This window comes from Chlamydotis macqueenii, chromosome 22 (genome assembly GCF_036417535.1).
Source record: "Chlamydotis macqueenii isolate bChlMac1 chromosome 22, bChlMac1.mat, whole genome shotgun sequence".
NCBI classification, from domain to species: domain Eukaryota; kingdom Metazoa; phylum Chordata; class Aves; order Otidiformes; family Otididae; genus Chlamydotis; species Chlamydotis macqueenii.
In genome coordinates this window covers 1051844-1061685 of record NC_141577.1, presented here as the reverse complement: position 1 = coordinate 1061685, position 9842 = coordinate 1051844, and the positions used below count along the sequence as shown (strand labels likewise).

Below are 9842 nucleotides of genomic sequence, written 5' to 3'. Positions count from 1 at the left end.
AGTCCCACCGGGGCTGAGGGATGCCCCGCTGGTTCCTAAAAAAACCCCGTTACCCGGTGATGCCACCGAATGCAAAGGGCTGCAGCTTCCCCCAGCGGCTACCGGCTGCACCAGCACGGCGTGGGGGGGCCGTGCCCAACGCGGGGACCCCACAGCCACAGCCCCCCGCTGCCCTGGGCCGCTGCAGGGGGATCAGCCTCCCCAAAAACTGCTGGGAGCCATGGAGAGTGGGAGTCACCAGCACTCGCCCCGGCCTCCGACACTGCCAGATCACCCAGTTGCCACACCGGCAGTGGTTGGGGTGCCGGTGGCTCGGCCAGCCCCCCGTGCCCCCCACGCTCCCCTCCCATGAGTGTCCCCAGCACACAGTCCTGGGTAGGACCCATCTCCGTCACCCTGGGTGGGGTCAGCTGGGCAGGGCTGGGGACGGGGATGGACCCTGTCCCTTCGGGACAGCGCACAGCCCACAAAATCCCCCATTTTCCAGTGACGCACCGGGCAGCATCCATGTGGGCCGAGCGTGGGGCTGGTGGGCCACAGGCACATGCTGGGACATCGGGATGGGCTGCGGGTGGCTTCTCCCTCGGCGCAGCCCCTCTGCAGGTGGCATGTCCGCAGGCGCACGTGCCCGGGGGAACCCAGTGCCAGCTCCGCAGCTCACTGGGGCTGGGCTGTGCTTTGCAGAGAGTTTTAGAGCAAAACGGGGATTTCTCACTCACTTTGCTCGTTTCTTCTGCCGCTCCCTCCCTTCAAGCCGCGTTCCCGCGCCAGCAGCCTCAGCCTTTCCCCAGCCGCTCGCCGTCCCAGAGCACCCGCAGCACCCCAGTGCCGAGGCTTGGTGCCGGGTGCCCCTTTTCCACATTTGGGTGCTGTAGGGTGGGCACCTGTGCCATGCTTTGCTGGGCAGAAATGCCCTTCTGAGGAGCGAGGAGCTGCTGTCACCCACACCGTGTCCCTGGGGGGCACCTCGGGGTGCTGCTGGGCAAGCTGGACCTGGGGTGACCACAACACTGGGGGTCCCTCTTGATGTCCCTACTGTGATGCCCGGCACTGGCCTGGGAAAAAGGGGGTGCAGGCTGAAAAAGCAGAAATACTCCGATTTTGGGGTTCCCCGCCTGCTTCCCACCTCCCTGGTGGGAGCGTCGCCCCCGCGGGACCAGCTCTGCGCTGGCAAACGCTGCCCCAACCCCTCCAGGCCCCAGTGCGGGGGGAGCTGAGGCGAGGCAGACGGTGGGGCTCCCAGGGTCTGTGGCTGGTTTGGCCCCGGGACAGTGGCACCGGGTGGGTTTGTGTCTGTCCCCCCCCCCCCCGCCACGGAGAGGGGGACTGGGGGGAAGCGGTGCCATCCGTTGGCTGGGGCAGGAGCAAAGGAAAATTTGGGGCTGCTCTCTCCCTTCTCAGAGCAGGCTGCCCGACAGAGCCAGGCTGGCTCCGGGGGGCGGGGGGGGGGCTGAGGGAGGGCACAGACACCCACTGGGTGTCACTGCGTCCCCCAAAACCAGGGAGTGGGACCCAGAACCCTCCCCCTAGCAGGCCGCAGAGGTTTGCCGGTCGGCACGCAGGGGGTTAAGCATCCCCGTCTCCCTCACACTTGAGACGTCACCGTCACCAGTGGGGTGGGGGGTGGGGGGGGGCCGGGGGGCTATGGTGGTCTTTGTGGTGCGTTCGGCAGCTGGCGCTGGGCGGCTCACGCACACGCGGCTCTGCCCCGACACCCCGCGCTCCCGCAGCACCGCAAGCAGCGGTCACCGCCTGCCCACGCCTCGCGCTCCCCGCCGCCACGGTGAGCACGGGCCAGCACCCACGGGGGGACGGGGGCAGGGATGCCACCAGGCCTGAGAGCGGGGGGGCGGGGGGGGGACTGCTGGCTGTCTTCCCCAGGGACCCAAACCCCTTAGCGACCCCTCGCCGGGACCCCTCTCTCCCTTTGCACCCCCAACCCATTGCACCCAACGGACTGGGGGTGATGGGGTGGGTGCAGCCCACCCCCCCCATCACCCCCGGGATGCTGCGGCCCCTCGGTGGCCCTGGGTGGGTGCGGGTGCGCGGCTGGGTGCTCGCCCGCGCCGGCTGGGTGCTGCGGCTCAGCCCTGCGGTAAATCCCGCCGCTCGCCCGCAGCCGCAGCGAGGCGGCGGGGAGACCCCCGGCACCCCACCGGCCCCGCTCAGGGGATGTCCGGCCCCGTGGGGTGACTCCTGCCTCCCTCCAGCCGGGGAGGTCCACAAACTGGGGGCCCCCCGGGAAGCCCCAGCCCCACCCGGGGCAGGGCTGTTGGGGGGGGGTGCCCTGGCTCAGCCTGGGGCAGGATCTGGCCCCAGCACCCCGGTTCCCGGGATAAGGTGCTCCCCCGAAAAATCCTCCAGGCACCGCGCGTGTGACCCTGCAACGGCTGGGGCGACGCTGGCACGGCCATGGGTGGGGGGCAGCGGCAGGAGGGGCACCCAGCGGCCACCAAGCGGACAAGGAGGGGGCTGTGGGGTGCAGAGCTGAGCCAAGGGGAAGGGGCACCCAGCCCCCGACCAGGGGTGCGGCGCTGCACCAGGCTGCGGTGCCCACAGCGATGTGCAAAGGGGCACACCCCCAAAACCGCCCCGGGTGACACGGGGAGGGCCTGATTCTGCACCCCCCTCGGTGCCACCAGCCTGGGCACGGGGCGGGGAGCCATGCCTCTGGGCGCAGGATTTGGCCCTGCCTGGAGCAGGAGGGGGCTTTGACCCCGTCAGCTGGGATGTCCCCACGGAGGTGACACTGGCTGCGGGGTCCCTGTGGGGCAGGATGCTCGCGGGGGGAGCAGGGAGAGGTGGCGGTGTGGGGTGCCGGAGCAGGGATGGGGCACGGGGAGGCCACTGCAGGGAGGGACAAAATGCGGGGCCACCTCGGGTGCAGCTGAGGGGGGGGGACCCTGCTGCCCCCTGCCCTGCACCCCTCGAGGGCAGCCCTCCTCTGGCAGCGTGCCCCTCCGCGAGAGCGCTCCTGGGACAGGGTCACCTTTCCCCTGGATTTGGGGTGCACCGTTCCCCCAGTTCAGCCCCGTGGCAATGGGCAGCCCGCACTGGAGGGAGCCCCCCGGAGTAGGGGGACGTGCCGTGGGTCCCCAGCAAAGGGCCACTGTGGGACGTAGGCACCCAGGGCCAAGGAAATGGGGCAAATCAGGGGCTGAGCCCCAAGCAGAGCCGCCCCTCCAGGCCGGGTGTGTGCAGCAATCCCCATCATCCCACCCAGCACTGAACCCTCGTGCCACGGCTCGGGCCTCGCGCCGGGGTGTCCCCACACCAGGGACCGCGGGGACCCATCTGCGCCCCCTCCCTGGGCACAGGTTCAGTGGTGACAAATCCCGTCAAGGACGATGGCGACGCGGGCATGAGGACGCCTGCACGCCGACCACAGCGCGTATGCAAATGCCGGAGCAGAGCAGGTGCAGGTCTCCCACCCCGCCAGCTGCCCAGGGCACCCCAGACCGCCCCCAGCACCACCCCACAGGGCCTAGCGCTCCTCCGAAACAGAGCAGCACCCAGCAGGACGAACCCCAGGGTCGCTGACCGGGGCAGCCCTGGGTGTCTTCCTGCCCCACCGCGGGGTACGAGCACCCACCACACAAGGGGAAGCTGAGGCCGGGGTGCACGGTTGGAACCCGAGCATCCCACTCCCCAAAAGCAGCTTGCGTTTCAGCATCGGGCTGGGCCATGCCATGGAGCCCCAGTATAAAACCACCGCCTGCTGGGCCCGGGAGGAGGAGGAGGAGGAGGAGGAAGGCAGAGCCATCACTGTTGATGCCGAGGGGCTGCGCTGGGGCTGAGCGGGGAGCGCTGGGCTGGGGGGCACTCACGAGGCCGCCCCATCCCTCCCTGCCACCGCCACCTCCTCCAGATCTCCCCCTCCTCTCCCCAGCCACGTTAATTAAACCCAAGCGCGTAATTACAACACGCTGGATCCTGTGGCTGCTTCCCAGAGCCTGCTAACGCCATGGGGCCATCCCCGACCCCCCCACATCCCCGTAGAAAGTGGGGAGAATGGGGGATCTGGGGGAGCATCCCGGTGCCTGCGGGATTTGGGTTGCAGCTCACCGGCGGCGTAAAGGGGTCTTCAAGCCACGCACGGGAAAGAGAAACCCAACCAGCGGCACGGTTCGGCCTCCCCAGGGAGGGATGGGGACAGATGGCTTGGCCCCAGGGTTGTCCCCGAGCTGGCAGGTCCAAGGGGTGCGGAGGGAAGGGGACGCTCAGCCGGTGCCCAGCAAGCGCCCGGTGAGCCCCCCATCAAGGAAAAGGGGGCGAAGGCCGGTGGTGGAGTGCGGGGCTGCGAGCTGGGGCGGGGGGAGCCAGTGTCCCAGGTGTTTCCCCACCTGGTTGCCCACCAGCGGGTCCCCGGGGCGGGGAGGTGCCGGTGGGGTGGCCTGACCCTCTCGCCCTCCTGCCCACAGGTCGCTGCCGGCCCATGAAGTGATTCCGGCGGGTGGCACAGTCCCTGCTCCTGCCGTTGCCGCCACCGCCCCGCCGGGCACCGAGGTAAGGACCGTGGGGGTGGGTGGGATGCTCCGGCGCGGGCACCAGACCCCCAGCCCAGGTCTGTGGGGCAGAAATCCCAATTGGGCTCTTCCCCTGTCCATGGGGATGCCCATCACCCCAGGGAACTGGCACAACCCTATGGGGGTCTCCTAGGGCAGCCCCCTGACCCCGGCCGAGAGCGGGCGGCTGGGCCAGGGGAACCAGGGTGCCTCAGGTGGACGCGGTGCGGGCAGGGGCTCCCACAGGAAGGGCGACGCTCGCGAACCCGCGCCCCATTTCCCTCCCCGCCTTGGCAAACGGCAGCGGCAGAAGTGTCGGGCAAAGCCGCCGTGTTTCGGTGGACGCTCGCACCCACGCGCCCCGGCTGGGAGGGTGCGGGCTGGGGACGGTGGGGCCGCGGGGCGCAGAGCCTGGCGCGACGGGCGCAGGTAGGTGCCGCGGCGGTGGGGCTCGGGCGTGCCGGGGCGTCCGGCCAGCGGCGCCTGTGCTGTTCCACTCTGTTCTGTTCCTCAGGTCTGCTGGCCATGGGCAACCTGATAAAGGTATTGGGCAAAGATTTAGAAAACTGTCCTCATTTTTTCCTGGATTTTGAAAGTAAGTCCCGCGAGCAGGGCGGGCGCGGGGAGGGGGCCGGGGCCGCCGCCACAGCTGCTCTCCGGAATTCGGGGACAGGCACGGTGTCCCCGCGCAGCCCCGTGTCCCCAGGCGCCTCGGGCAGCCCTGGCCGCGCCCCGCGAAAGGGAGCAAGACCCCGAGGGATGCCCCATCCCCGAAAGCGTGGGGAGAGGTCCCCGGCCGAGCGGCAGGGGTGCAGGATACGGCCCAGCAGCAGCGCCTGGCCCGTGAAGACCTGAGGCGCGTGCCCGCTGTCGTCGGAGCCGATGGCACCGGGTGGCCACATGTCCATGTCCCCTGCGGCGGGGACAGCCTGGAGGCCAGGGAAGGGGAAGGGAAGGACCCGTGCCGCCCGCCCTGCCGGGAGGGGACACGCTGCCATGGCAGCCAGCGCCCGAGGGACGGGGATTGGGACCCCAGTCCAGCCAGGGGGACCCGCCCCAACTGGGCCAACTGGGACAGGAGAGCGTGGCCTGCGGATCTCCCAGGCTGGACACGGGGGTGTGCGGGAGATGGCGGCCGCCACGGTGGGGTGCGAGACCCAGCACAGCCCCGTGGGCCCCACTTCCTCCCTCTCCCCACTTCCTCCCGGGACACAGCTCGGAGAAGAGCGAGGGGGCAAAAATAGCACAGCAGCAACCGCTCGCCCCAGCCTCGGCCCCAGCCCCGGCAGGGAGAGGCCATGCGCAGCTCGCCACACCGCCTCCGGCACATCCCGAAATAGCCGGGGCTGGGCTGTGGGGCTGGGGCCACGCAGCCGCCCCGCTCCCACGCCGTGAGACCTTCCCAGCTCCGCGAGGGTCCCTCGAGGCAGCACAGCCTTCGCCCGCCTCCAGCCCCTGCACAGCCCCCCGGCTCGAGGACAGGGTTGTGGGGGCTCCTCGGGATCCCCCATTTTGGGGCTGGCTGCGCAGCTAGAGCGGGGGGACGCCCATAGCCAGGATTTTGGGGACTCGCTCGCTGCTTCGCCCTCCTCGCCGGGGCCCGGCCGCTCTCTCCTCCCTTCTCTCCTTCCTCTCCATCACCCCATCCGCCAGCGCTCATCACCATCGAGGGGGGGAAGAGGCTGCAGCCCGGGGCCCGGAGCAGCCGCGGGGTCACCGCCGGCCTCGAGCCCCCAGGAGCAGCGGGGGGAGGACGGGGGCTCTGGCCGCCGGCGGCCGCTGCCCGCAGCCCAGCACCTCTTCCCCGTGCCCCGCCTCACCACCATGCTTCTTTCCTCTTGTTTCTTCTCTTGCAGGTTTCACATGGGGAACCTTCTTAAAGTGTTGACTTATAACGAACTTGACCAAGGCCCTAATTTTTTCCTTGACTTTGAAAGTGAGATGGGATTTTTATTTTCCTTTTCCATTTCGTACTTATTCTGAGTTCCACATCCACGCCATTTTGAGTTCTCGTACCCGTCGCCCATCGCATCGCGCCCATCCCAGACGTCCTTTCCTTTGCTGCCCTGGGGTTCTCCCCGGGGAGGGGGGCCCGTGGCCACCTGGGGCAGACCCATGGCCGGGGGCTATCGGCTCTGCACCCCTTCCCCAGGGCAGTTTGGAGCCCACTGGGGCAGCCCGGGGCTGGGGGCTGCTCGGGGACCCCCATGAGCAGGACCATGGTCGCAGGGCAGCCAGGACTCACCCTCACCTGCCCCCCTCCTTGGCTCCAGCTCGGGCAAGGAGACGATCGGGGGGAGAAACCCGCCAGGAAGGGCTGCGTGCTGGCGGGAGAGCCGTGGGTCGGGGTGCCGGCACCCCACTCCGGCTCTCGCTGCCCGGGGCCCCGCTCAGAGCCCTCCGGGTTTCTCTTCCCCGGGGCGCTGCCCTGCAGATGCGCAGCCGACGGAGGCCGAGACGGCGGTGTGGAACCAGGTGAACGCCGTGCTGGAGGAGGCGCAGGCCGTCCTGGCCGAGCTGCAATCCTACACGGGTGCCGGGCAGGAGATCCGAGAGGTGGGTGCAGCTCCGGCACCTTCCACCCCCCCCACCCACCCACCGCAGCTGGGGGCACCCAGGGCGCTCTCCCCTCCGCAGGCCATCCAAAACCCCGGGGACCTGCGGCTGCAGGAGAGGGCCTGGGGCGCCGTCTGTCCCCTCGTCGCCAAGCTGAAGCGCTTCTACGAGTTCTCCCTGCGGCTGGGTGAGCGCCCGAACCCCCGTCCCCTTTTCCCGCATCCCCCCGTTGCATCCCGCATCCCTCCCCGGATGCAGGAACGGGGTGGGCTGGGGGGAGCCCAGGCCGTGGGCCACACTCGGGTATGGATTTCACGCTGCCCCGTGCCTCGGTTTCCCCAGCCGGGGCTGGGGAGGTGCAGGGGAGCGGGAGGGGGACGAGCGGTGCTTCGTCCGCAGAAAACGCCCTGCGCAGTCTCCTGGAGGCCCTCACCAGCCCCCCGTACGCCCCCACCCAGCACCTGGAGCGGGAGCAAGCCTTGGCCAAGCAGTTTGCCGAGATCCTGCACTTCACCCTCAGCTTCGACGAGCTCAAGGTACCTCCCCACACCCCCCCCCCGCGTGCAGGACGAGGGCTGGGGGGGGCCCGCGGGGTCCCCACACTGGGACCCTGCAGAAGCCATGAGCCGGCGCAGTCCCTTGGGACCCTCGAGGCTCGCCCCGGGCACGCGGAGCCAGCCGTGGCCCCCACCCCAGCCCCTCACCGGGACTCCCCCCTGCAGATGACCAACCCTGCCATCCAGAACGACTTCAGCTACTACAGAAGGACCATCAGCCGGAATCGCATTAACAACCTGCAGGTGAGGACAACGCCGCTCCCCCCAGCCCCAGGATGGCCTCCTCAGGGGGGTCAGGGGACTGGGGGGTGTCAGCCACCCCAATGGCCCCCATCATGCATCCCTGCACAGCTGGACGCAGAGAGCGAGGTGAACAACGAGATGGCCAATAGGATGTCCCTCTTCTACGCCGAGGCCACCCCCATGCTCAAAACGCTCAGCAATGCCACCACCAAGTTCGTTTCGGAGGTGAGCGTGGCTGGGAGGGGCCCTCAGGGTGGGGGGGAGCCCCCCTCTGTCCCCCAGCACCGTGCAGGGGCCAGGTAGGGCTGGGGGCTCCTGTGGGGGGCCGGGAGGGGAAACGGCAGCCGGGACCTGTTGGATTTCAGAACAAGACCCTCCCCATCGAGGACACGACCGACTGCCTGAGCACCATGGCCTGCGTCTGCAGGGTGATGCTGGAGACCCCGTGAGTACCCCACACGGTGCGGGGGGGACATTTCGGCGCCAGGGTCCCTCTCCCCCCCCCCTCCGGGCTCAGCTGGCCCCTCTCCCGGAGCAGGGAGTACCGGAGCCGCTTCACCAACACCGAGACCCTCCTCTTCTGCATGCGGGTGATGGTCGGCGTCATCATCCTCTACGACCACGTCCACCCTGTGGGGGCCTTCGCAAAGACCTCGAAGATTGACGTGAGTGGCCGTGGCGGGGGTCGCAGCCATCCTGCTCCTCCCAGTGTAGCTGTGACACCCAGGGGTCCCTGTCCCTGGATGACGCCCATGGCCACGTCTGTCTGAGCTGGTCCAGAGGGGAATTCCCCTCCCCGAGCAGTGAGGAGGAGGATGGGGAGGAAGGGGAGCAGACCACCATGGCACGTCCAGGTGCTCACTGCCCCTCTCGCTCCCCCCACCAGATGAAAGGCTGCATCAAAGTCTTGAAAGACCAACCCTCGACCAGCACCGAGGGGCTCCTGAATGCTCTGAGGTGAGCGGGGGGCCGGAGGGGTGCGGCGGGGGGACGTGGCATCTCCCGACGGTGCTGTGGGGTGGCGGAGGCGGAGCGGGCCAGGGCGCTGCGAGGTGACCGTCCCTTCTCCGTCCAGGTACACCACTCGGCACCTCAACGACGACACCACGTCCAAACAGATCCGGGCCCTGCTGCAGTGAGCGCGGGGCGGCCACCGGCACAGGCCCCAACCCCGCGCACCGTCACCGTGTCACCTCCGCCCATGACCATAGTGCTCATTTTGTACCGAGGGAAAAGGGACAAGCAGAAATACCGCAGAAATACAAGAAAAAAAAACAACCCAAAACGGCCCAAGACCACTCTCATGTGCTCCCACCCCTGCTTCCCACCCCCACCTCTCAAATTAGCACCCAGTTCCTGGGCACGGGGCGCGGGTGGCACTGCGGGGACGCCGGCCGGGGGTCCCGGGGCCGGGCAGGACGGACCCGGGCAGGGATGCGCCGATGGGGCCAGCGGCAGCAAGCGCCCGCGGCACAGGGGCACCGTGGGGACCCCGTCTCCACCCCGGTCCCCGAGCATCCGACTGGGACAGGGAGGCACGGACACCCCTGCAGATCGGCACTGGCTGGTGGAAACGGCTCCGTCTCACCAGGGAGATTTGTAAAGCGAGCAGTTAAACCTCCACTCACCTCTTCTTTTCTACATTTTTTTTTTTTTTTGAGTGTGAAATAAAATGACATTTAATCTGTTTGTCGCCGGAGCGGGGCTGTCTCTGCTGCGTTCCGTCCCACGCCGCCCCGGCTGCAGGCACCTGGGTCACCCTCACGGCCCCGGGGCCGGGACCCTGACACCCGTGGGACTGACCCCCCCCCCGGGATCACATCCCCCCCTCCCTGGAGCCTGGGGACCCGTCCTGGCTGGGACAAACCCCTCAGCCACGTCCCGACGCTGCTGGGGACCAGGCTGGCCCCCGGGGTGTCCCCCCACGGCGGTGCTGCCCCCAAACCAGCCCGTCCAGGGCACCCTCCTGCCCCAGCGCAGC

At 69.1% G+C, this 9842-nt stretch overlaps 1 protein-coding gene across 6 annotated transcripts; it reads left to right on the top strand.

The window, feature by feature from the left end:
* Positions 1 to 1650: 1650 nt before the first annotated feature.
* LOC147598037 (CYFIP-related Rac1 interactor A-like) lies at positions 1651 to 9560 on the top strand. Of its 6 annotated transcripts, XM_086765008.1 has the most exons (13): positions 1651 to 1783; positions 4422 to 4506; positions 5020 to 5100; positions 6362 to 6441; positions 6940 to 7061; positions 7143 to 7248; positions 7404 to 7597; positions 7784 to 7861; positions 7970 to 8086; positions 8227 to 8306; positions 8400 to 8526; positions 8748 to 8818; positions 8937 to 9560. In XM_086765008.1, the coding sequence occupies exons 4-13, from the start codon at positions 6369 to 6371 to the stop codon at positions 8998 to 9000; spliced, it is 1032 nt and encodes a 343-aa protein (XP_086621134.1). In that variant the 5' UTR covers positions 1651 to 1783; positions 4422 to 4506; positions 5020 to 5100; positions 6362 to 6368; the 3' UTR covers positions 9001 to 9560. The 6 variants fall into 6 exon arrangements, with proteins under 6 accessions (XP_086621134.1, XP_086621135.1, XP_086621138.1 ...); XM_086765009.1 differs by lacking the exon at positions 5020 to 5100; XM_086765012.1 differs by lacking the exon at positions 6362 to 6441 and having other exon boundaries at positions 7461 to 7597.
* The last annotated feature ends 282 nt before the right edge of the window (positions 9561 to 9842 follow it).

What these genes read in the sequence shown, in the direction of transcription:
- LOC147598037 (XM_086765009.1), top strand. Translation starts at nt 6,369, where the DNA reads ATGGGGAACCTTCTTAAAGTGTTGACTTATAACGAACTTGACCAAGGC. An exon ending in ATCGCATTAACAACCTGCAG is followed by an intron (nt 7,862 to 7,969) that starts GTGAGGACAACG and finishes ATCCCTGCACAG; the next exon opens with CTGGACGCAGAGAGCGAGGT. An exon ending in CCACCAAGTTCGTTTCGGAG is followed by an intron (nt 8,087 to 8,226) that starts GTGAGCGTGGCT and finishes GTTGGATTTCAG; the next exon opens with AACAAGACCCTCCCCATCGA.